This window comes from Limanda limanda, chromosome 17, assembly GCF_963576545.1.
Source record: "Limanda limanda chromosome 17, fLimLim1.1, whole genome shotgun sequence".
In the NCBI taxonomy this organism is placed as follows: Eukaryota; Metazoa; Chordata; class Actinopteri; order Pleuronectiformes; family Pleuronectidae; genus Limanda; species Limanda limanda.
Genome location: NC_083652.1, coordinates 20,101,885 through 20,127,641, shown reverse-complemented (window position 1 = coordinate 20,127,641; position 25,757 = coordinate 20,101,885). Strand labels below are relative to the sequence as shown.

The window sequence follows — 25,757 nt, the reverse complement described above, 5'->3', positions numbered from 1 at the left end:
TTGAAAGTTCTCTTCTTGCTCCATGTACGTATGAATGTCCATATAACAGATGTGTAGTGATTTGTCTTCTGTCCATAGGTTCAGTGTTCACGTCTGGATTTTAAGCTCCACGGAGCCAGGTTTAGCTCACCAGCATAAACTCAGTCGAAGTATTTCCATGATTCAGCTGAACAGAATATAAGCAAATCAATGTTTTTGTATTGAAAAGATACTGAGTATAGCAGCAAAGCTTGTTTTAGTAGATATAGATTCGTGCTTAATGCATATATAAAAAGTAGTTCAAGCAGGTCTAAAGAAACATGACAAAAAAATAAATATCGTAATATTTTCTATGATTCTAAGCTCCAATTCAACCGGTCTTCTTGATAATGCAATGTTTTGTTTTGGAAATGTTCTAAAACAGATGGTCAAACACCTTATGTGTAGAAACTTATCACATTTATTTCTGCACGTTAGAAAAAAGTAAATAGAAAAGTAGCACTTTAGGTGAATAATGACTGTGAGTGGGTTTTGGGAATAAAGATCTGGAGTCTGTTGACAATGTTGCGTGAAGTATTGTAAATAAAACATGTATAATTCTGTTTTTATTTCACTGTTTTAGTTGTAGCCGGTGGACATGTTACTAGACTGCTTCAATAATTCCTGCTTTAGTTTTGCATTCATTCATATAAACAGATTAAATATAAAGTGCCACAGTCTACAAAACATTTTTTACCCTTATCATCTGTTAACAGTCTTTATCCTATTCATAAAGAATCGTAAGCCTCTTTTTAACAGTAAGTTGATTTAGTAGATTTCACCTTAGTCATAGAATTTAAATATAGAGTATTTACTTAACATGGTTTTACTACTTTTCAATGTGCAGCTTCTTTCTTGTAACTGAGAATAAACACAATAAAAACGGGTTACGTGGCTTCGAGCCTTTTTAATCATGAGCACATTTCAGATTCACTGACACAAATCCTCCTCTCACACTTGAATGAATTGATCGCTGCTCAAAAACATCTTCAGGCCTTTCTCTTCAGTCATTGTATGAAATATATTTAACATGCACACCTGGTTAACGTCACAGAGACCTTTTGCGTGGACAGAGTGTGGTGGTTGTGGGTTAAATCACAAGATTAAACCTCCTTTGTCTCCCTCTAGTGGATAAATAGCCTTGACATGAAATAGTCTTAATTTGTTGGTGTTACAAAAATAGGAATGGGAATGCAAGCCAAATAAACCACACACCATACATTTACATGCAGCTGATTGAATGTGTATTAAATGTAAAAATGTTAAGTTGTACCTGCAGTGCCTGGCATTATAACCTTGAACGTTTGCAGAGAGCAAATTAGACAAACAAATAAATATAACTGAATAAATATTATTGTCATTCATGGAAATAAACATGAGTAATAGTATTATTTCTTCTTACTGACATATTTCATTCCTACGTCCGATTGTTTTAATTCGGCCTGTAACTGACCTGAATGGCACAGTTTGTACACTTGGTTGAAATTCAAGACAATGACTCATGCTATTTTTACAAGAATGGAAAACACCACATTTAAATCTCTTCCAAGTCTGAGCAGCAACAGTTTTCACTCCTACACAAAAGGCAAACATACATACATTTACAAATGCATCAGTAATGGCACATTCAGGTCAGGATGGCTGTCCACTTTCAAGTGTGAGAGTTTCCGGTTATGAGAAATGAGATTCAGGCCAATTCTGTAACACCGTCACCCTGAATTTTATAAGACCTATTAAGAGATGTCAAGCACAAATATCTCTCTCCGGCCCTTTTCTTCTTCAGGCTCCACTTCTTGCTCCTCATCCTGAACCAGAAGATCCTCAAACACGACAAGAGTCATGGTTTGTGTTTAAAATAGGCCTCAACTGCAGAGAGAAGATAAAAACAATCAGCAACTCCGAGAGAAAACCCCTAAATAAAGACTTATCTTAGTTGTTTGTTTTTTGTTCATTTTACCTGCATACTCCTGAGGCAGCATTGGTCTGTTGATAACCGTTTGGAATTCAAACATCCAGTCATTCTGACTCTCTTCAGTCTCGCACGCAAAGAGGAAATTCCTCTCCGGGGTCACGATGGTGATTCCAAACTGCCAGTGGTAGCCCTGAGTGTTGGCCGGGAGCTCAGGCAGCAGACTGTAGCCGTTCTCCTTACTGCCCACGAACACCTCGCCTCGGGCATAAGCGTCCTGAGAGCAGGGGGAGAAACAGTCTAACTGATTTAAACAAAGAATACTGACACATATCACATATTTCATTGTTTTGTCTGTTTTGATATTGTTGTTCACCACAGACAAAATGTTACTGAGTGCTCTGTACTGGTGCATGTTTTGAGTTTTGTTGTATTGGGTTGTTTCTAAAAAATAAAATACAGTGTGCAATCGCGGCAGTTTCAGATACCAGTGGATCTTTGTAGTACATGAGTCTCCTGTCGTCCAGAGTGAACCACCTCTTCTTGAAGCCCTCTGTGTGCTGTGGGACAGACACAGAGCTACAAATGAAAAAGTTCCTTCTGCTTTCATGTTTTCACCACAGATATCATGAGTTCTACACATTTCTCTGCTGTGGTAGACCTCACCTTCGGACCAGTCTTCTCCATGTAACCCTCCCTTGCGTAGTTCCTGGTTAGCATCGGCAACAACTAGAGAAACACCAAGCAAATACCTCAATGATTAAACAGCGTGTGTGCTTATCTTAGAAGTTGTGACCACACAGCTTGAGAAAAGTCTTGACTTAGATTCATATTTTATTTACTCAATTTATACAGAAATGTATGCTTTCATTTATTTTGGTATCTTAAAAGTCATCAAATATGAATTTAAGCCCAAGACGCTTGGTATGTTTTTTTGATTGCATAATTTAATCCCCAAGCTTTTTGAAACTCATGAACTATTCAAACCACTCGATGTTGGTGTCCTCAGTAGCAGCTATACACCCTGTGTGTTTGTGCCCATATTGGTACAAAGTGCATATACTCACAACAGAGAGGGGAGACACAGGAAAAGCCACCTGCAGGTAGTGAAACCTGGCTGCTCGGATGGCGTTGAACCAGTCCACCATTTCCTTCAAGACGGAACATCAGGAAGGGCAGTTAAACCTGTGTTCTCTCAGTTTTATTTATCATAAGACAGTCTCTAATGATCACTTATCATAAAAATCAATACACACGGATCTGTAATGACAAACCATCTCCACCAGATGGACACACACGCACACGCACACACATGCTTTTCCTGGACCCACCCCTGCCTTTATTTCCAGTCTAAACCTCCCCACAGACGTTCAGTACCACTCACCTTTCCATCCTCGTGGTAAACAAAGACATTCCTGGTGCTGTTGTCCTTCAGATAGGTTATCTGCAGGCCATGAGGTGTTCCGATTTTAGTTGGCTGGAAAGTGGCATTCACCGTATTTATCTTCATTATCGCTTTGGGCTCCCTGGCCTGCAACAAGGAAACACATTTTTAAGAGAGAAGATAGTCAATGGCAAAGTCCTATTTCTTTATGTCCTGAAATGAGAACTATGAGGATCAATAATAATGTGGTAGATCAAAAAGATGTTGAAAATACCCTGATTGTGGTCAATGCAGGCAATAACATCCATTCGTGGTGTTTTCAGATAGTAAAAAGCACATTTGGAAAAAAACATGCAGATCTTAAAATTGTGTAAATAGAAAGATCTCCGGGAAAATCTGAACATTTTGAGGTAGAATAACAGAATAAATGAAGTGAGATCAGTACTTCAGCTTCAGCAGAGGAGAAGGGGAGAGAGAACACTCACATCGTGCTTGTTGAAGTATTTCAGAACCCCCTCCCGTTCGGACAGGATGAATTTGCGGCTCAGGTACTGTCCATTGTCTCTGCCTCGTTTCCATAGGAACCCCTCTCTGTATCCTGAGGGACCCATTCATCGACATGGGATGGAAATATAGAGATTATACAGCAGACATTTACAACAAATATTAACCTTTAATATTACCTTAAAATCTAAGACAAACATGAATATTTCTAAATAAAATCATAAATAATGAGAAGAGGAGAATGAAGCTATAATAATAATAATGATTATCACGTAGATAATATAGAGGTTCAACCGATTTGGAGCTGCAGGGACTTTTTTAAAGTAAAAGTACTGATAAGTGCTTTTTTAATGATATTATCAAGGCAGGAAACAACTTATTGCTGCATGTGTGTTGTTTATGCACTGGTTATTACAAACTCATGAAGTAAAAGTCTATTTTATACTTTACATAATGCATCAAAGATTACTGAGGAATCTTTAACTAAGTAACAAGAAACTATGCTGCTGCTGGAAAATCCCTGAAAGCCCCTGCGTTACAAAGTCCTGTAGCACCTGTGTGTGTGTGTGTGTGTGTGTGTGTGTGTGTGTGTGTGTGTGTGTGTGTGTGTGTGTGTGTGTGTGTGTGTGTATAGTGTGTGTAGTGTGTGTGTGCAAGTGTATGTGCACACTTTTAGCTTATGTGGTCACTGCTCCAAGCAGCCCAGCAAGGGTGGTAGGAAGTGGTTCTGCTTTTACTACACATCGATAATTCACCTCCATCTGATGAGCTTCCTCTGCAAGCGTGAACATATCCGAAACAAAGCTCTTACGCATATACAGACATATATACACTATATCAAATCATTTGTTAACAAGAACCAGCACAATCTGTAAGATTCTTCTTACAATCTGCAGAGTATGTCTCCCTTTCTCACGCACACAAAATCACACACACACACCCCTTGTTGGCCTGATCCTGACACCAGCTTCTCTGCACATATTCAGCGAGAGCCACCACAAACAGCCTTGCAGAAAGAAGTGCACTATCATTGCCCTTGACACACACTTGCATTCTCACACATACTCACACCGACCATATTGTAGTCTTGATCTGAAGGTTTCTTTAAGCTTGGATGTCCAAATGTCAGATTGTTGTATGGAGAAGCTTCGCTGATTTGATACGAACACTTGTTTGAAGCCAGGGAGCCTAATTTTAAACTTAGTTCCATAGCTTTCATCATTCCAGCAAGACTGTGACACTGCAATATCCAGGAATAACAACTGCTGCAAGAAAACATAGAGCATCAAGGTACTTTTTCATAGATCTTATGGTTTCCTGAAGTGGTTTTTGCCTTGTTACATTTCTTGTTCCCTTTCGTTCAGCTGTAGTCTCAGTTCCACAATTGTAATAGTGGCGTTGCCCTCAAAAAAGGTAAATAGATAAACAACAAACCTCGGTGCTTCCCATATAAACATCACTTGTTTTCATGGGATTACATTCAAATCAGCAAATAAACATCTGATAAAACCACCTCCCCTGCAAGTAACTGAGCAAGATAAAGAGTTCAACAGGAACTGTCTCCGTCAGATGCTGATATAATATCAAGCTTTATGTACAGCGCCATGAAAAGCAGAGAATAGAGACAATTTGAGAAGAACAAATGCATGAACTTTATATCTGAATCATCCCTCTCCTCAGGGAAACGGAGCTGAAACTGGACAATTTAGCTGTTTGCTTGTCCATCTGCAGTTTACAGATTCTTTGTACCGTATAAAGTTATCATGGTGTGGTGTGGGCCACACGCAGCAGCACTGGCTTCATCAATTATTTATGAGTGGGAATGTTTTGTTTAACCACCCGGAGGACACATCGGCACACAGCAGAGGAGAAGAGTCATTCCCTGAAACTACAGGCTGTAAAGTATTTGCATGAACACGGGAGAGCAGAGTCAGTTTCACACAACAGCATTTGTCTTCCTCCCGATCGCTGCTGGGGTTTTGTTTGTCCTGCTTTTCTTATGAGCCAGGTTATATAGAATATTTGCACACAAGAGGCACCATTCTTCCTCCGTGGCAGAGGCACCCACATGCTCCTCGGCCCAGCACAACACAAGAGGCCTTTGACGGAGAGGGAGGGAGACGGAGGACGAGCTTGACAGTCATGAGACTCTGATAATAGAGCTTTATCTTCTCTACCTTAAAGGGAGATAGTGGTTGTTTTACTTTTAGCATGTTGGTATCATCTGTTGCATGAGAAAACCCAAGAGATTTACTTTCTCGGATTTCCCGTATTCGACTAGTCTTACTGCTTTGTTTTTATTAAAAATAGAAATCAAATGACTGTGTTTGAGAAATCCCAGGTCATATTTCATCTCTTATATGCAACGTAAACGCACTTCTTAATGTGCCTGATGTTGACAGCAATAACCAAGAATTTCTGTGAGTAAAAGGAAACTGTGCTGATTTCTAACCTTACAATCCATTTCCTTGTCTCCATGAATACTAATAAGTAAACCTGATTGTGCGGCTCTAACAATGACGTCGCTTTTCTTCACATGTATCAAGACACTCCCTAGTATTGCTCTCACAAGAGAGAGGGGGAGAAGTAACACAGCAGTGTCACAAACCAGGCCTTCTATTGGGTTTAACTGATTTCATTTTGCGCAACTTCCTGTTTCCGGCTCAGATGTTACAGAGGGAAACAGGCAATAAGAGCTGATAGAGCGCGTGGTCAGTGGCCATCAGGTTTTATCAGCACAACATTCAGACGTTTCTGACAGCTTCACATTTCCTTTATAACAGCGCTAAAGACTAGAAAGTGGCAATGAAACGATGAAATTTGCAAAAAACAAATTTGTGATGACGGACAAACGTAGTTATAATGTCACATTTCATTTAATAATTGGTTTAAAATTTCAAGAGTGTGCTATGGACACCTGAAAGGCAACTTTTGAATCATATTGGTCCACTTATAGTTACATGGTGATGTGTAATAAACTCTTAGCTCAATGGCAAACTGATTTCACACAGTCCACTGCAACAAAAGGTTGAGATACTTGGGTAGATGTACAGACGACAACTGTGGCAATGTGGAGCAGAAAGAAATTAGGACACACACACACACACACACACACACACACACACACACACACAGACACAGACACACACACACACACACACACACACACACACACACACACACACACACAGCGGAAAGTTCTTTTTTTCATCCCTTGGTGACAGGCCCTCAATGTCTCTGCAGCTATCCCAGCAATAACAGCCGTGCAATCTGACTGACTGAATAACTGGGCGGGGCAATGGTGACTATACTAGCAATGGTGCAACCTGTGCAATCAGTTGCTTGGCATTAATCCCTTTGACAGGATCATGCCATTACCAGACCAAACAGCACAATCTTCAACACACACCAAACCCCAGCAGATACCAATGCTGCTGTTTTCTCAAAGGATCGACTAACTGGTCAAACTTGAGAAGGAACTTCGGATACTCATGCAGAATTTGTTTTGAAATGTAATGAAAACATTTTCAGGTTTTAAATGTAGTTTAAAGCTCAAAATAAGTTTTTCTTATTTGCAAGGCAGCAAAGTGGGACGTGAGCCGCGGCCTCCTCTCCCTCTTTCACTCATTACCTCGGATGTGATCGGCTGTTTTGAGAATGTTGACAATGATAAATGGATGATGCTGTTTTCCTGCTGAGTATTCAGTCAATGCTGAACAGAAGGTGCTGTGCAGGACACAGACAATTACTTGTTTTCCCGAGTAAGCCATAGCATTGTGTGTTTGGGTGCTTGACCGTGCAGACACACATATATTCCTCACCTGCAGAGTAGGGCTCCTGCCTCTCCACTGACAGGAACTCCTTCCTCTCGTACTTGGCTCGAATCCATTGTTCCCGGAGGAGCCTGCAGAACAGTTGGTGTTGGATACTTTGATTATTCTGATCATACAGCTCATGCTTCTCTTTTATATCTCATATCTAGCTTTGTCCCTTTATTTCTCCAGACTTTTCCTGTAATACTCACACAGCATCTTCAGAACGTTTCGAACTAAGATAACTCATTTCAACATGTTTAATCTGCATCACTCTCTAATGGCTTTGTTCAGCTCCAAGCCCTTCATGGATTTGTCTTTTTCTCAACACAGTACAATCTGTTGATAATTATATCCAAAGAGAGTTCAGAAGAAACCACCCTACTGAACTGTGGCCTCCTGTTAGAACTCGTTGTAACATTACTCCCTTTTTTTACCATAAAAATTAACAAATGAGGAATTAATTCCTTCAGCACAATCGCCATGAACTACTTTTATCCATTTGAACCTTCATGTTGTTGTCATATGCCATTCAAAAATAAACGTTTCTATAGTATCCACCTGGGCAGCAGATGTTTACTCATGCAGCTTTTAGAGAGGACCACCTGTAGAGAAGTGGAGGCAGCTCCTGAATCAGATATCTAAGGAGGGTGGAGGACCACATCACTTACATGCAGTCTTTGTGTTTGGGTTGGTAAAAGAAGTCAGGAACTATCTGCTCATATTTGGCCTTGGCAGCGTTGTTACCAGCAGAGTCCATGAACTGCAGAGGTGAGAGACAAACACATCGGATGTGCATCTAAGTTGCAAAATGGCTAATTTGTCTGATGAGGGCAGTTTGCAAACTCACACACAGAGTGACAGAATAGAGAGAGAGAGAGTGAGAGAGAGATTTCGTCTTCACAGTTACATTGACTTTGAATTCATTTCCTGGAGACTTGCTCAAATCTTAGCCATGGCTGCTACTTCCCTAACCTAATAGTTACCAAAAGAAATGTCCTTTCCTTCAGATTCTATTGATTTACATTATGGAAACTCACTTGTTGTCCCCATATAACAGATGTAGGTCCCCACAACATTAGCAATACCTACACCAGCAACCCTCCCACACACAAGAAAACAAAGTGAGGTATGATGTGGTGCTTGCATTTATGGGTCGGCCTCTTTTCTTCTCATTTATGCTGCTGCCATGAAGGTTTCTTTGGGGTTTCTGTACTTGTTAAGACATATCTGAGTGTTTATAACCACAGGGCTGAGAAGCAGTGGATCACAAGTGCACACACACAAATCAAGAAAGAAAAAGGGGGAAGCACGGAGAGAATGATGATAAAACACACCACAAACCAATTTCCTGGTGCCAAATTCACCATCAGCATGATATAAACCTGTGACGTTAAGTCTGAAAGTCACAGCATTCAGCAGCACAAACACATATTCAGAGATATCAGTTACATCTGCCAGCTGCTGGCTCATGGCTTTCAGGCCGTAGTGAATTGAGACTTGTTTCTTTCTCCCGCTGCAGCGAGAGTGACGCTCACAGCCCAACAGGGTGGGGTGCCTGAGGCCAAAGGCTGCAGAAGTTACTTCAAGCCAAGTTTTAGATTAAAATCAATGCCTGCTCTTCTCTTATAAAACAACTGGGCAGAGTGTGTGTATGAAGAAAATCCTTCAGACGTTATCGTTCTCACCTCCACCTCTGAGGAGCTCCAGGGATCCAGCAGGAGAGACTTCACCTTGCTGATCTGAGCAATGTTTCTATGGAGACCTGAGCAGCTTTGACACACAAACACACCCAGGGTATAGGACGCCCACTCCGGATCTGCAGAGCAACACACAGACTTGTTTGTACATGTGTAAAACCCATTGCAAATGTTGCATATTAGTGCACAAAGGTTGACACTAAACTGGATTGTAAAACAGTCTAATTCCTCAGAGTGATGGTATCGTAGCTCAGCTCCACAGACGATCAATATTTCTGTAAAACGCGAGTATTCCTTTGTGTCTCAAGATGATGCCAACTTGGAAAGACAACAACATTCCAGAGAGTGATTGTTTTACCTTGAATGACCCTTAGGCTTATGACACTACTACTAATACAGTGTATGTTGCAACAATAGACCACAATTACTTTCTTACTGCTTAGAAATGGTGAGCTATCGTTAAAAATGTATTTGGGGTCAAATAAAGTTGAATATTAACCCTTTCAGATGCCGTTATTAATATATCTATTTTGTAGGTACATATATTCCAGCTAGACAAATTCACAGGTACATCATGTGTCTGTTGAATAATGTTTGCAAAATGTTATCAAGTTATGCTTCAGCGCTTGTGAAATGTATCTGTTCTCTGCTGAGAAAGGTCCGAACATTAAGAGTTGAATCATCACTGTGAAGGGACACAAGTGTGGGAAAAGTGCATCATAGCAAACATCGGTTCCTTAGAATCTAAGACTTAAACCAATGGAACATGTTTGTGTCTTTCTTTTTTCAGATCACAAGATACAGTTAACAAATCCATTTCATTTCAGGCCTGTCAAGAAAAAAAGAAAAGCAACGTGTGAAACGCTGCACACACAGCTCTCAGGATCTCACGCTCAGAATCATTGCGTTGATGCAAAGTGACATTACCGCCACTGTCGTGGTTTCTTTGTGAGTGAGTCAAAGAACTAGGGCAGTGTGAAGCAGACTATCAGTGAGCTGCAGCCCTTTAACCGCTGATGACGACTGAAGGAAAACGGTCTCAGCTCAGGGCAAAAATAGCAGCCTGAGAAAAAAAAGACTTCCTTGTGCATAATCTCAAAGATGCACACCAGCATCTGTACGAAAGAGAAAAGCATGATGTGGTTAGACACTTTGCTGTGTGTGTGTGTGTGTGTAATATATAATCCAGACAGGCAGTCAGTAGATAGAGGGTGAACACACCTATTTGGAAGGGAATTTTAACAGAGTTAGTGTTTGTCATCAAGATATGAAACAAATCCTTCAAAGAGATCTGCGTGATTAGAACTGTATAGAGCTGAAATTAATTTTACTGAGGTTTGATTGGATGCTCTGGGGTATTTATTTGGTCATCACATTTCACACTGGAGCTCAAATTACTCAAAATATTTAATAATCCGTAAACTTGTGCTAATTAAGTAATCCAAAAGGACACATTTTACAAGATCTTTCTCACCTCCACTCCGAGTGGACAAGCCTTATTTAACAAGCCACACCTGTTTGCATGTAAGGAACTGCAGATATGACAAGTGCAAACCGAGGTGTGAGCATGAGGGGACGTGCAATATGTCCATGAAGGAAATCAGCCAACAGTTCGATACACATTTGAACCCTGAATCTTTCCAGCAAGTTGAAGTGAGAAACACTAACAGCTCAGCAAGTGTTTCTTATTTAAACGCTGGGTTGAAAGGTGGTTACACATTAGTTAGATCACTCTCCTGTGTGAGGATTGTGTCAACTGTTTTAATTTCATAATCGAAATGACGAATGAATATCCAGCATCTGTTAACTCCCGTCCTCCAGCATACCTGCAGTTCCGCAGTCGGCACACTCTCCATTCCCAGGTTTCCCCAGGAGCTGATTCATTCGCCCTCTGTTATTTTCTGGATCCGAAGCCATGATGACACAGACTTTGCTCTAAGAAAAAAAAAAAAAAACTCCTCAGCGGCTGAAAACGTCAAACTCTTGTGGATCGAAAGTTACAACATAAAGCAGATTTTAAAATAGCGGCCGGACGCGCTGGACTCAGTGGGCACAGTGCGTCATGACGCGCCGGAACACCGAGGAGTGGAGGGGGGGCTTGTGAGCGGAGGGGCTTGGTCAGTGTGATGTTGGTGCTCCAGTCATGACTTCATCTAACTCACAGTGGTGTGTGACTGGAGGGAGACACCCAGCGGAGGATCGCGCTCCCTGCTCTCCAGACACCCGCATCTCTGTGGTGAACTTATTGAGCAAGTGTTTTTATAGAACTTTGCAATATCCAGAAAATGAACTGATTTGATTGTACACATGTTGGACTTTACTTTGAAAAATCTCCAAATCTATACAGTAAAAATGTTTGATCTTCAGTATGTAGGTAGTCAGAGAGGTCAGGAACACAGGCTGTCAGTCTCTCTCTGAACTTATTGAGCAAAATGTTATTATAGAACTTTGAAATATCTAGAAATTATATATTCCTAAGTGAAAATTGTGGACTTTACCTTGAAAAATCTCCAAATCTATACAGTACAAATGTTGATCTTCAGTATGTAGGTAGTCAGAGAGGTTCTGAACACAGGCATGTCAGTCTCACTCTGAACTTATTGAGCAAAATGTTTTTATAGAACTTTGAAATATCCAGAAATTAACTGATTTGATTGTTCACTTGTTGGACTTTACTTTGAAAAATCTCCAAATCTATACAGTAAAAAATGTTGATCTTCAGTAAGTAGGTAGTCAGAGAGGTCAGGAGTACAGGCTATCAGTCTCTATCTGAACTTATTGAGTAAAATGTTTTTATAGAACTTTGAAATATCCAGAAATGAAATGATTTGATTGTGCACATGTTGGACTTTACTTTGAAAATTCTCCAAATCTATCCAGTAAAAATGTTTGATCTTCAGTATGTAGGTAGTCAGAGTCAGGCAGGACTTCAACCACCTATTCATTGCACAATATCTAATAATATGTATATTTAAAAACAAAAATGTACCATAATCATTTCAAATTAAATATAAAACATTTAAAAAAAATTAATTTAATTCAATAATTTAATTTAATTTAAAAAAATAATAATAATAAACTGCGGGCGCACATCCTGCTCAGAAGCCCATTGCGCAGGAATTGCGCCCGTTTTTAAAAAAAAAAATCTTTTTTTATATTTAATTAATTTAAATCGACAGTGTAATATCTTTTGCAATTAATAGGTGATTGAAATCCTGCCAATTTTAAGAGAGATTAACTAAAGCTGTCCATAAAAACATTTTATTATCCTTCAAGGGCAATTTGATGTACAACCAGCAACCAGTGCACGAAAAAAATAAACCAATATATACAATGTAAATAAAACACAATATAAAAACCCCATAGACTAAGTAGCAGGGGAAAATGAGCTTTTAATAAATTAGGGTAAATTACCCGCCAACTATTTAGATATTCTAGAAACATTTCATTCTACTTTTAATTTCCTGTTGTGTTTCTAATTATTAATAATGTTGGTGACATTTCCTTGATAAATGTGTGGAGGTTTTATTACCTCTGCTAAGGAGGTTATGTTTTCACCTCTGATTTGTCAGTCAACATGTAATAAACTACTGGACCAATAACCACAAAACTTGGTAGAAGGAAGCTGCATGGGTCAGAGATGAACCTGTACGGCTCTGTTGAGCTCTACTGAGTGCCAGTCTAGTGAATGAATCTGGAATCCTCTCTCAAAAAACATTTCCCCCCCCACAGGGTTTGTAGTGTGAAGTCCAAAAGTTATTGTGGATGTTGGGGGGCACCAATTTGAAATCTTGCCTAAGGCGCCAACATTGCCACAACTACCCTGCTCAAAACAATGTAACAAACCAACCAAAGAACAAAAGGGTGTGCAGACATATTAAATGTTTTTTGTGTTCTCTAAAGACTGTGAAGCTGTGTTGAGCAAGGTAAACGCAAAGCAAAGAGAGTTGAGGCTGAATCGCCCCCTGGCTGTTACAGACAGAACTCACACACTGTACATGTTTCAGAACCTTTATTTGTCAAAATATCAAAAAAAATTCAGAACATGGTAAAAAGAAGAAACACTTTAAAAAGAGACCAAAGTGGGCCTGACCCAACATTGTGCCAACTTTTCAGAATAAACACAAAACAAAACAAAAAATCCACTTCCTACATGCAGGCAGATGTTTATATTGGCTACAAATCAGATGAACCTATTTCTGGTAAGTCCACAATATCAGTCAAAGCAGGAGGGTGATCACTTGGAATCTGGTGGCCGGAAACCTGTCTATCTGGAGGAGTTAGAGCTGGAGCGGGAGCGGTGGCGCCTGCGACCAGGAGATCTGGAGCGAGAGCGGCGGCGGACCGGGGACCGCCTCCTCGGTGAGCGGGACCTGCAAGAGCACAGGAAGAAAACGTTTGTGGTTTAGAAGCAAGAAGAACAAAATACAATGGATAAATACCAAGATTCAAGATTCAAGATTCAAGATTTTTATTGTCAAATGAACAGAGATAACATGAAGTAGTCACTGTCAATGAAATGTTTGGGTCACACACTCTCTTTAAGCAATGCTCAAGTATAAAATAGAATAAAAAAAGAATAAAATAGAATAACAATGAAATGGAATATCAAAAATTTAAATAGAAAATAAAATATATACATCTAAATATATATCCTTACAGGTGAATGTTCAATTTGTGCAGTAGTGCAAATGTTCAAAACCACACACACAGTGCAGTAGTGTGCAAATCAAGTCCAGGCAGACATTTCACTGACTGAAAGAAATCACTAGTTGACTAAATTTCACGAGATTTGGAGACTGACCTTCTCCTCATGCGTGGAGGGCTTCGACGCCACATAGGTGGTGGAGGGGGCATCCTGCGAGGGGGAGAGGGTCTGCGAGGTGGAGGGCGGACTCGCTGAGCCAGCACGGCAGACGCAGAGATCTCCTGTCCGTCAATCTGACCTGTAGATTACAAAAGTCCTCGAAATGAATACCCACAGTAATCTTGTGAGACAGAAGCACAGAAACAAGAACTCCAGCCCACCTCCGTCCATGTGCTTCAGGGCCTTCTGGGTGTCCTCGGGGGTCTCAAACTCCACATAGGCGTAGCCCCTGGACAAGTGGGGGTGGACCCTATCCACTGGCATGTCAACCATTTTTATCTTCCCGTAAGTGGAAAAGATCTCCTGGATGTGGTCCTGTGCAAAAAAAAGGTAGACGGATATTTATTACAAGTGTGGAAACAAACATCCTTGATTATCCGTGGAGGAATTTTGACGAGGAAAATAATCCATATCATGCTATGAAATAGGCAGTTGAAAATTGGACAACGTTCATCAGAATCAGAAGTATTTTATTGCCGAGTACGTTTACACATACAAGGAATTTGCTCTGGTTATTGGTGCATACAATGAACATAGAAACCCAAAAATGCAATAAATACAACATACATAGGAGAGCAATAAAAAATAGGAAACCATTATATATTTACTCACTGTTTACTTCTTATTAACTCTCTTTTTACCAATATTTATACAACGTAACATTTATTTTGACAAACATTTCTGAATAAAAATATATAAAATATATAAAAAGTGAAGTAAAAAGTGAAATGCTAAATGCAAAACAGTGAACAGTGTACATGTTCATGTTCATATTAATAAAACATAATCACGCATATCAGAACGTTTTCTTTCCCTCATTTTCACGTACGGCGGTAATGTATTAATTTGAAATCATCCAATCCTTTAGAAAACCTTGAAATAAAGAGTAGCAGCTTGGAAGCAGCAGAGCTACCACTCTGTAACTTGCTTGGGTTGGAAATGTGTAATGTGTTTCTTTTTACTGACCTTGGTGACATTCCTGGTCAGCCGGCCCAGGTGGAGTTTAGTGGGTTTGGGGCTCGGGCTTCTTTTCCTTCTCTCCTTATCGTCGCCCCTCTTCTGTGTTTTGGACCTGCAGAATCACAAATCAAACATGGATTAACTTCACAGCGATTTAAAAAGGAACAATGTAGCAAATATTGCAAAAACTCTGTGCGGATGAGTTCGACGAGGGGATTTACTCTGAGCGGGAGCGCCGGCGGTTGTCGTGCCGTCTGCGGCTGGGACTCGGGGAGCCAGAGGAGCTGGAAGAGGAGGAGCGAGAGCTGGAGGAACCAGAGCGACTGGTACCAGATGAGCTGGACCCACTTGAGGAACCTGAACTGGAACCGGAGCTGCTGCTTGATCCAGAGCTCGATCTGGTCACATTCAAAACAAAGGTAAGCTTTAGTACAAAATATATTAAGTCAAGAACAATGTTTTCCCAGGCATTGTTACAAATGTGTGTTTTAGGGAACAAACCTGTTGCTGCTGGTACCACTCGAGCTGCGTCGTTTCCTCACTTTGTCCCGTCCTCTCTCCTTGTCTCCTTCCTTCCTTTCACTCTTGTCTTTACCTCGGTCTTTAGTTTTCTCCTCATCTTTCCGCTTCGTGGGTGATGGTGCCCTAAAGTCAAGAGAAAAAAGGTGTGAGTGAGATTATATGAACGGTGAAAGATGTAGGGCTGCAACAGTCAATCAATTAGATTGTCAATCAATCTGTCAAGGCCATAAAACCTGAAAAAAGTCTTTGAATTAATATTTGGCCAGAGCTACAGAACAAAAGCAAAAAAATATTAAAACTACAATGATTACAAACGAGCCAATCCTCACTTTTAAGAAGATGTTACCCACAATAAACAACAACCGAGTCTGGGATGATAAATAACGAAATAATTGATAGATAAATAAAATGTTTGGCCACTTTGTTTTGGGAACAAAACAAAGTGAAACGTTTCCCCTCCCTCGCACGACCAGCTGTGTGCTGGGATCAATATATCACATTTAAAAACAAACGGGGAAAGCAAATGGTCTAAGAAACCAAATGTAAACTTCTTGTCTTAGGTAAAAACAGAAAGTTACATCGTTTAAACCACTGGAACCTCGCTCGTATATTAACGTTACTAGCAACAGAATGAACGCGCCGCCATTGATTTCCATTCCAGACCAGAAGCAGGAGCCTGGTCCCCGCTGGTCGACAACTTCTCCTCCAATGAGATGTTCACGCTATCAGAAAATATATTCGTATAATCTAATCTGCATTACTCAAATAACCCGAGCTTCGTTTAGATTGTTTTTAAAAGCCTGAACTCACATTTTCGTTTCAAACGAGGGTGAATCCGCTTCAAACACCGACGGCGCGTTAAGTCGCTGGGTGATGACGGGGAAAGCGGACGTGACGTAAGAACCTGAGCGCCCCTTACACACACACAAGTGGTTTGTTTGTATTAGTTCGTATCGAGGAAATGAAAGAGAAATGTGCAGCGTCTGTGTGTGTACTTTGCATCGTAGCTGCCAGAGATGTGACCTGAATTGATTTAAATCTGACCGGAAACAATAATCCACACATCACCTCCTGACAGCCAGGTAAACGCATCACTTTATATATAGACCGATCATAGTGTTAGCTGTTGATGTTAGCCAGCTCAGCTAGCGTCCCTTACCTGGCGTGGGGGGGGGGTGGGGACCATATATTTATATAGTGTGTATTAATGTGTAGCCAGGATATACAAATGTTAGCTAGTGGCGCCGAGCATTGTTTGATTTGTTCCACTTTAAAGTAAAACTAGTTAATTCACACTATATATAATAATAATAGTTAATATAAACCATATTGATATTATATATCATTTTATACAATAATATTGTCTTTTGCACACTCTGTCTACATATTCTTACACTCATAGTATATTATATTATCTATCGTATACTCAAATACTTATATTTATACCTCTACTATATATCATACTCTCTGTATATTCTTTGTATATATAAATCCATATACACATATTTATACATGTATACATGTTATAATTATTATTATTATATTACTATTATTATTATATATACTGTTGCTGCCATTATTACTATATACTGCTATTATATTGGTATAATTACTATCATATATAAATATATATTATGTTATATTATATACTATATATACTGTACTATTTCATTATATACTGTCTAACAATAACGTTACCATCATCTTGCCACTGCACCTTTTCTACCTATTTATCTTGTGTTTCTGTTTTTTATTCTTTCTACCTCAATATTTTTTATTTTATTCTATTGTATTGTATTCAAATATACCGGTTGCTATGACGACTTAATTTCCCTTAGGGGATGAATAAAGTAATCTATCTATCTATCTATCTATCTATCTATCTATCTATCTATCTATCTATCTATCTATCTATCTATCTATCTATCTATCTATCTATCTATCAATCTATCTATCTAATAGACTATCTTGTGGCAGATTGGAGGGGAAAAAAACAGTCGATACAATTGTACAAGAGACATTCAAATCGGTTGCAGTTGTTCAAAGCGTTGCTCTAATGGGAAATACTTTTTCAGTATAGAATAGTTTGGAAAACATAAGAAGATAACAACCTTATTATAAGAAACTGTCAAAACCCAAAAACGATCTCTGGACTGATCACTTTTCTTCTTGTGATGGTGGCAGCGATATATTGCTAATTGAGTATTGATGACAGTTTTTTTTGTTGTTATTTCAATTGTCTATAGATAAACAGCCAAACTCCCAGGGCTGTTCTCCTTTGAGAGACCATGGGCCGGCTGGATGACGCCGCCAAGCACAAAGTGGTGGAGCTGAGGAAAGCTGGTCTGAGTTTCCGTAAGATCAAAGCGGTGCTGGACCTGGAGAACATCAAGGTGTCGGCCCAGGCCATCTACCTGTTCCTGAGGGAGTTCCAAGGGAGGCCCCCGGGGAGGGTCCGACCTGTGGAGGGGGGAGGCAGCACAACAAATGTAGCACAAGTGCAAGCTCGAGCTGCGACAATACAAGATAACTGGAGTAACATTCATCTCCAAAACCTCCTACGGGAGGCATCTCACCACGCTGGCTTCACAGCAGCTGCGGACTTTGCCAAACAACCTTCCACGAATCCAGAGGCTTGTGGAAAGCCGCCTGGGCACGGCGAGTCGAGCGGCGGCAGCAGGTCAGAGCAGCAACGCGTGGGAGATAAGGAAGAAAATGACATCCAGATTGTTAGCGTCACCTCCCTTGCACAGAACAGCCAACAGAGAAGTCCCCAGTGCACCGTACCACAGGCAGTGATGGGCGCTCTGTCTTCCACACCGACAGGCGCTGGAGCCTTCATGAGGAAGAGAGTCTCTCCTTCTCCAGCCTCCAACTCAATTTTGGCAGCCCGAAAGAGGCTTTTGGATAAAGCGCTGTCACATAGGATGAAGGTACCTTCCTATGTTCCCTCATGTGTCAACAGCTTTTGTAATTATTGTTTCCAGTTGCAAAAAGCTGTGTTTTTTACCAAATACTATAACCATCAAATTGTCTTTTAAGCTGTTTTCACACATGACCTCCGGGTAAAGTCTAACTTACATAAATTGTGTCTCAACAGTCATTCCACCAGGGGGCACCGTTGCTCAAAAGAGATCACCCAAGTGTCCAGGGGTCGAATATGAGAAGTGCAATGCCTCAGGTGCCTGAAACATATGATCTGACCACTGAAAGGGTGAAAAAACTTCAAACTTCATAACTGATCTCAAATCCGAAGTGTGTTCCTGCTCTTTAATAAAAGTAGACTATCATTCATTTTGAGTTTTTCTGCTTCTACGCCTGTAGCTGGTTCCAGGTAGAACTGTATTCTAGCATAGATCTGTCATAGTAGATATGTATACCTGAATAAGGGAGACTAACCAATTAAGGATTGTATTATAACTCTAATAATTTCTTTTGCATGTTGAACAGCCTGTTTTGGAGGGTCAGTCTGGAGGAAGTGGTGCCCCCAAGCGTTTTCTGACACAGAGACCAGGCCTGTCTGTCCGTTGTCCTCACCCTCCTCCTCGGGTTGGCATTCGTCCTCCTAATCGCCTGGGAGCACCTTTCACATCCTCAGCTCCCGGGGGTTCCGTCATCCGCCTGCAGACCACTGGAGGCCAAGGTGCTACTCATAGTGAGCAACACCTACAGCAGGCCGCTCAGGACACGGGGGGGAAAGGTGGTCTGCAGGATCAAATCCAGACTCTGGGTTCCGAGGTGCGCGGCTTGGGCCTGGCAGTGAAGATGCTTGTGGAGCAGCATTGCCGCCTGGAGAGGGAGCAGGTGCAGCAGACTCACATTCAGAAGCAGATTCTCAGCACTCTGCAGAGCCTCAGCCTCAAACTGGGACCCTGTAGCAGTTCTCATCAGCAGCACAACAAAACCCCATCCCCCTCTACTTTGCCAACAGCTTCTGCATCTACCTCCTTCAGCCAAGACAACTTCAGCTTTAGTCGGGGCACGTACACACAGTGCAGCCAAACACAGCCAAGCTACAACTCTTTAGAGAGTTTAGACAATGTAGAGGCCTTTAAACTGCCAGGACTGAGCCCTACAAGTATGAATGGGTTTCTGCCATGTAGAAATGCTGAGAACCTTCCACTTACTCACACTCCCCCTCAAACGCAACCATATGCAGCTGCATACACACAGCAAATGAGTCCAAATCTGCTGCCACCCTACACACAATCCTACCCCTCTACATTCACCCAGTCACATTCTCAGAGTTTCAGAACATCAGAGAGCAAGTCATCGGATTTCCCAAGCAGCTGCTCAGCGAGGACCCTCCAGGGCTGCAGCGTTTCCACGCAGCCGCTGGTGAACTCAAGTCACGCTGCACAAGATCAGCGGCTCAATATCATCAAAGTGGAGGGGCCGTAGAGGGCCTCGGATTCAACAATGTGTTTGGAAAATAAGGGCTTGGATTTGCTTTTTAAAAGTCACTTTAGTGTAGTAATTTAAGACGCACATGTTTTTACAATAAGCATAGTTGTAGCATTTTTCAATTTATTTATTATAAATTACATTTTAAGAGAATAAATACAGCAATAGAATGAGGGGATTACAATGTTTTAGGGAAAATGTGGACATGACTGAATTAAGATAATTTAAAAGGTATGTGCAGGCACCTTTTTTAAAAAAAACTTGTTTATTTTGTATTAACCTATTTTGTATCAGTATGACTGACATGAACTGTTACTGTTCTTACCTCTATGCTTGTTGATTGAAAAAAGAATAAATAGCTGGTCATGATTGAAGGCACACACAAGTGTGTGAGTGTTTCATTAAATCATTTTTCAATATATATTAATCATAGCTTTAATACATGTAATAAAGTTATAAAGAGATTAGCATGTTGAGGGTGTACCACTCAAGCTTACTTGACCAATCAATAATTGTTTTATTACAGATGTCTGCTGATAGCACAGAGCTTGTGCATTGCAGGGGTGAGGGTGAAGCCCACAACTGGTGTCAGATCGAGTTCATCCTGTGTGACTCCTGGTGGAGGAGTGAAACGAAAGTGCTGGAGGAGGGAGGTGAAGAAGAGGAAGATCTCCATCCTGGCCAGACTCTCTCCTAAGCAATTTCTTGAGCCTGAAAAAAAGAGAAGACATGAAGCAATGTTGCATCTACAATTAAATGTGTTCTGTAATTTCTTAGTTTAGTTAAACCAAATCATAGGTACCTGCAGAGAATGGTAAAAATGCTTCCCTCTTTTTAAAATTCCCGTCCTCATCTAGGAAATGATCTGGGTTAAAGGAGTAAGTCTTTTCCCACTCAGCTTCCTCTTGAAGAGCAGACGACAGTAGAATAACCACTGGGGTGTCCTACAACATGAAGGAGATGGTGGAAAAGTTTAGGTACCATTGTAAATGTTTTTCACAGTTCTACAATCATTAAAACCAATTTTTGTAGTGACCACACTTTGCTTTAATAATAGCTTCAATTGTCCTTAGAACAATTAATCTAACCAGTTCAACTAAAATTCTTTGTTTCTGATTCATCTTTATTAGTTTGTTTGTTGACAAAATAACACATTGTATCACAGGTATAGAATGCTAAAGCCAATGCAATGGGTTATTTCCTGACCGTGTCCAATCCTTCCACAAGGTTCACTTTGTAGAATTTAGGGACACCTAGTGGTCTAGTTGCATGTTGCAGCTGAACACCCCTCACCTCACCCTCCCCTTCCAGACATGATAGAGAATCTGTTGTAGCCTTCAGTTGTCATAAAAACTCAAAAGGTGTTTAACACTTTGTTTTTGACGGGTTGTTTTACCTTCCTGATGAAATGGCCCTGGAAGGTGACGTCTCTGGAGGCAGAACGTACAGTCAAAGGCACAGCGTTGGCAATTCTCTGTGTTTCATGGATGACAGCATCAATGTATGGCAAGTCCTTTCTATCCTCTACTCGGGGCTGACGGCTTCCTATCACCCTGGCCAGCTCCATCTGGACCCGATCTGGGATGTGAACAGCAAAAGCAGATTAATGTTTTGTAAAGAATGACAGGACAGTGATGGGTGACTGCAGTGGATGAAGGGTTTTGTTTACATTCAATGGGGCACTTTAACACAAGCTCCCTGTCAAACCTGTAGACTCTTATTTATTTTGCTGACTAAATTAAAGTGGGTTATAAAATGCAATATTTCCTGTAAGGAAAAGTAGTAGTGGCTGCACACTGCATATATCTTCAAACACGTCGGCAGAGGTACAACAGTCCCCTTAAAATTAATCGCCACAGTAAATAACACACAAGGAGTTCCTTTTATATGCCAAAGTGTATTCATGAATATCGTTATTTCTTTAGAAATTCACAAAAATGTTGAAAGACCTCTATCTCGCATTGTTAAAGTGAGGGGAAAAACAAACTCCCTGGCGAAGGTCACAATTAACCAGCTGGTGGGGGGACGCATTGGGGGAATGGTTTTCTCACAGAGAATGAGTATTGTCTAATAAGTAAGTGTGGGGATTATAAACCAAGTCTATTCAAACAAGACTTAAATTAGATACCCCTCTGTAACTTAGTCTAACCTTCCTTACCTTGTATTTCTGGGTACTTGGCCATGATCAGTAAGGAATATCTTAGAGTCGATGATGTGCTGTCGCTGCCAGCAGAAAACATGTTGACGACAGAGATCTGCAGATTGTCATCATGGTATTGAGAATTCATTTTCCCAGATTCCTTGACAGATTTTGGACAGAAGTGTTAGTGATACACTTACTTTTACTGATGCAGAAAAGTTATTGTGGTACTTTTACTTCAGTACAATTTTCTAATGAAAAAAGTTAATTGTTTGAGTACTGCCTCGACCAGTCACAAAGACAGATTTTGTTTCTGACAGACTGATTTATTTTTTTCATTAAATATTTAGATCATTCAGATTTGACTAGATATGGATACATAAATACTTTTTATTTCCACACTCACACAGGAAACAAATTTTTACCTCGAGTTTTATCTTGTGTGTCAGAAAGGAATCCACGAAACCTCTGCACATGTGTGGATTCAGAGTCTCCTGTAAACTCTTGATGATCTCAGCCACCCGTTTCCTGTTTGCAGATGCACCCTCCAGCAGTTTATTTCGGGCTCCAACCCAACTGAACAACCTTGGAAAGCTGTTGTACAACTGTTCATGAAAAAAGGAGCAAATTCACATAATAGGTCAATGCAAGAGCCAAATATACAGCTTCCAGTACCCAGTGGTGGGAAGTAACAAAGTAGAAATACTTTGTTACTGTACTTAAGTAGAATTCTCACATATCTGTACTTTACTTGAGTATTTATTTTCCTGACGACTTTTTATTTTTACTCGCTACATTTGAGCACAAATATCTGTACTTTCTACTTCTTACATTCTCAAAACTGGATCGTTACTTGAGCAGCGGAGGTTGGCGGAACGTGCAGCTTTACACACGGTGCACCTCTCTCTCTCGCTCCTGCAGGAGCTCGGTTCAGTCTTTATTATTAGGGCCCGAGCACTGACAGGCACTGACAGACGTGAGGCCCTATTGAAATTGTAAGGATTATTATTCAGGCAAATGAATTGGCTTTTATTAGGTGACTTTCCATAATTTTTTGAAGGTATTCCTTTTTCGAGCAGCAAGTGGTTAACTTGTCTTAAAGAAAATATTGGAAGTAGTTGGTTTAAACAAAAACTGTTGGTAAATAGACTATCATTGGTTGGCCGTGTCTACTTAGTCTTACACGTCCACGTAAACAAAACAAACAGATTTAAAACAAGTCGAGATGGAAAAACAAACAACACACCCAATTATATAAACAAACGCAAAAACAACTTTCAGCCAACACAACCAAAAGCTAACACTGTGTCGTGGACTACTGCATATTCACACACACAATTCAGGTTTTTTAATGGACCTCGCCAAATGGAACCCTGGGTAATCAGGCCCAGTTTTCCACTCACTATAATGCCAATATAATTTTTGCAAAGATATTATTTATCTATATATTGCCAATTCCAATCCTTAGTCGCCCTTTGTGCTGACTCAACACAACTTAGAAGCTGTTGAGTCTTTATATATGTATTGTAAAAACTGGCTAATGTGTACAACTTCAAGCAGGGTTGTGTCTTCACTTTGTCGTCCCTACAGGCAAGATACCCTACAGGTGTATTGTCACCCAGCTGGAAACAAATGCAAACACAAACGCGGGCCCATTCAGTGAAGATAGTCTAATGATAAATAAACAGGCTTACATGTAGATGCGTGGACAAGCTGGCGGGCAAATATACAGGCAGGTAAACATCCAGGCAGTTACACATGACAGCTAATAGACACAAAAGGTTAATTTGGTCTATTAGTGGCAGGTCTATTAGTGTTCTTAGGTAGAATCAAGAGGCACTTGTTTATTCTGTTGTGTTGATTCTTTGTTGTCGCTAGAAGTTGAGATGCACTTGTCCAATACTATTTTAACCTCAGCATCTCGGGTGCAAAATTTGTAAAATTATACATTATATAGTGTTGTTATAATTTTTCAGTCAGTTGAAATAAATCCTGAACTGTACAATTTTGGGTTGTTTTGTGTCTGTATAGGCCTACTATAAAAAGCACTTAGCATTTTTTATTTTGGTAATTGTACTTTTACTTTTGATACTTAAGTACATTTCAACACCAGATACTTTTGATACTTAAGTACATTTAATATGAGCAACTCTAAGACTTTTACTCAAGTCATTTTCTGACGGGTGACTTTTACTTTTACCAGAGTCACTTTCAAGTAAGATATCTGTGCTTTTACTCAAGTATGGCTTTCAAGTACTTTATACACCACTGCCAGTACCTGTACTGACGGAGAGCCCATGAGTTGAGTGTTGGTAATAGCTTGATCCACCATTGATCTGAACTGTTGGTCGTCATATTCATATCTCTGCCCGTAAATTAAAGAACAGATGATATTGGAGACAGCGTAGCTCACTGGCTGGGAGGTGTCAAAGGCTCTACCTGAAAAGGGAAAAAAAGATATTGGCTTAATCTGATATAACTAACAACTTGGGATAGATAATATTCAAGATAAGATCAATTTGAATATGTTCAAATCCCACAAACAAAAACCAAATGATCATGTGTCAGAGGTTTATTACCTTGGTTTCTTTGAAAGACCTCAATCAGGTTCTGAGCCTCCTCTATAATCTTCTCTTCATTCGACCTCTTTCCCATTCCAAACTGTTTCAGGCTGGACAAAGCAAACTGCCTCATCTCTTTCCATGTGTCTCCATTGGAGAAAACAATTCCTGCATAAGACAGGGTTTTATTTTTTTATTTAACAAAAGACAATAAATGATCCAAAAAAGGAAACAAAATATATACAATGCAACAAAATACGTATTTAATATCATTTCTAAAATACAAAATGACACATTTTGTCGTTGCTCCTCACCGTGTGTTAATTTCAGGTCACTTATAATTGGCAAAGCTTCTCTATCTGCAAATGCATCATTCTGGACCAGAGCCTGTCTGATCGTCTTGTGTCCTGCCAGCACCACTGTTTTTTTAGGTCCAAAGTGCATGGTGTAAACCGGTCCATATTTCTTGGAGAGCTTAAATATACATATATACATATAAAACCTTCGTTATTTTTCTCCCTGATTTATAGCCAATCTACTGATGTAAATTCTTGCAACTTTATATCTCCTTCACTTACCTCATACAGTGCTGTGTGAGGTGACTTGGGGTCCAAAAGCAGCAGATTACCCAGTAGAGGCACTGGTCTGGGCCCTGGAGGCTCCTTCCTCTGAGGGCTGGAGCTTGAGGAGACCAGATAGAGGATAAATAAGATCAGAAATGTGCTGATTAGAGTGGTTGTATTGGTGAAGTGCAGCAGGAGCTCTTCCATTGCAGCCATTCTTTCACTTGTGATACTAAGTTGTGATACTAATGAGAAGTCAGACACAGGACTCAGTAGTTAAATATTAGTTAATGTATGACACTGGAGACAACCTCTGAACTTTGCAGGTGAAATCTGATACGATTACAACAGAAGTGATCAATAAATAACTGCCTCTCCTTCTTTCTCTCTATCTGCTACTTTCTCTCCTCCTC

The 25,757-nt window shown here is 40.3% G+C and overlaps 4 protein-coding genes across 4 annotated transcripts; 1 reads left to right on the top strand and 3 right to left on the bottom strand.

Annotated features, from left to right (window-relative positions):
- Positions 1–905: 905 nt before the first annotated feature.
- On the bottom strand, positions 906–11,370 carry LOC133022996 (arf-GAP with dual PH domain-containing protein 1-like). Its single transcript, XM_061089911.1, has 11 exons — positions 11,154–11,370; positions 9,316–9,446; positions 8,299–8,390; positions 7,637–7,719; positions 3,797–3,909; positions 3,312–3,458; positions 2,995–3,078; positions 2,594–2,656; positions 2,416–2,487; positions 1,976–2,204; positions 906–1,884 (listed from the first exon to the last, which is right to left on the bottom strand). Exons 1-11 carry the CDS (start codon positions 11,242–11,244, stop codon positions 1,856–1,858), a joined length of 1,134 nt encoding a protein of 377 aa, XP_060945894.1. The 5' UTR covers positions 11,245–11,370; the 3' UTR covers positions 906–1,855.
- Positions 11,371–13,324: 1,954 nt separating this feature from the next.
- Positions 13,325–16,550, bottom strand: LOC133023155 (RNA-binding protein with serine-rich domain 1-like). The gene is made up of 7 exons (XM_061090116.1): positions 16,487–16,550; positions 15,656–15,799; positions 15,376–15,552; positions 15,161–15,266; positions 14,356–14,509; positions 14,132–14,273; positions 13,325–13,700 (listed from the first exon to the last, which is right to left on the bottom strand). Coding segments are annotated over exons 1-7 (831 nt in total). The 5' UTR covers positions 16,489–16,550; the 3' UTR covers positions 13,325–13,594.
- Positions 16,551–16,600: 50 nt separating this feature from the next.
- LOC133023173 (uncharacterized) lies at positions 16,601–20,453 on the top strand. The gene is made up of 4 exons (XM_061090136.1): positions 16,601–16,758; positions 17,923–18,609; positions 18,777–18,890; positions 19,127–20,453. Exons 2-4 carry the CDS (start codon positions 17,965–17,967, stop codon positions 20,075–20,077), a joined length of 1,710 nt encoding a protein of 569 aa, XP_060946119.1. The 5' UTR covers positions 16,601–16,758; positions 17,923–17,964; the 3' UTR covers positions 20,078–20,453.
- Positions 20,249–25,563, bottom strand: LOC133023175 (cytochrome P450 2K1-like). Its single transcript, XM_061090140.1, has 9 exons — positions 25,360–25,563; positions 25,096–25,255; positions 24,800–24,949; positions 24,499–24,659; positions 22,646–22,825; positions 22,239–22,380; positions 21,477–21,658; positions 20,883–21,024; positions 20,249–20,791 (listed from the first exon to the last, which is right to left on the bottom strand). The coding sequence occupies exons 1-9, from the start codon at positions 25,558–25,560 to the stop codon at positions 20,601–20,603; spliced, it is 1,509 nt and encodes a 502-aa protein (XP_060946123.1). The 5' UTR covers positions 25,561–25,563; the 3' UTR covers positions 20,249–20,600.
- Positions 25,564–25,757: the final 194 nt, after the last annotated feature.

Bases quoted from the DNA above. Each gene is read 5' to 3' on its own strand.
- LOC133022996 (XM_061089911.1), bottom strand. From the start codon at position 11,244: ATGGCTTCGGATCCAGAAAATAACAGAGGGCGAATGAATCAGCTCCTG. The intron at 2,657-2,994 runs GTGAGTATATGC...GTGTTTCTCTAG, and splicing joins CTGTGTCTCCCCTCTCTGTT to TTGTTGCCGATGCTAACCAG. The intron at 1,885-1,975 runs GTAAAATGAACA...TTCTCTCTGCAG, and splicing joins GCTGCCTCAGGAGTATGCAG to TTGAGGCCTATTTTAAACAC.
- LOC133023155 (XM_061090116.1), bottom strand. The intron at 15,267-15,375 runs GTAAATCCCCTC...GTGATTCTGCAG, and splicing joins CGCCGGCGCTCCCGCTCAGA to GTCCAAAACACAGAAGAGGG. The intron at 14,510-15,160 runs GTCAGTAAAAAG...TTTTTTGCACAG, and splicing joins TGACCAGGAATGTCACCAAG to GACCACATCCAGGAGATCTT.
- LOC133023173 (XM_061090136.1), top strand. From the start codon at position 17,965: ATGGGCCGGCTGGATGACGCCGCCAAGCACAAAGTGGTGGAGCTGAGG. The intron at 18,610-18,776 runs GTACCTTCCTAT...GTGTCTCAACAG, and splicing joins CGCTGTCACATAGGATGAAG to TCATTCCACCAGGGGGCACC. The intron at 18,891-19,126 runs GTGAAAAAACTT...CATGTTGAACAG, and splicing joins ATGATCTGACCACTGAAAGG to CCTGTTTTGGAGGGTCAGTC.
- LOC133023175 (XM_061090140.1), bottom strand. From the start codon at position 25,560: ATGGCTGCAATGGAAGAGCTCCTGCTGCACTTCACCAATACAACCACT. The intron at 24,660-24,799 runs GTAATAAACCTC...TTCCCTTTTCAG, and splicing joins GGTCTTTCAAAGAAACCAAG to GTAGAGCCTTTGACACCTCC. The intron at 22,381-22,645 runs GTAAAAATTTGT...AAATCTGTCAAG, and splicing joins CACACAAGATAAAACTCGAG to GAATCTGGGAAAATGAATTC.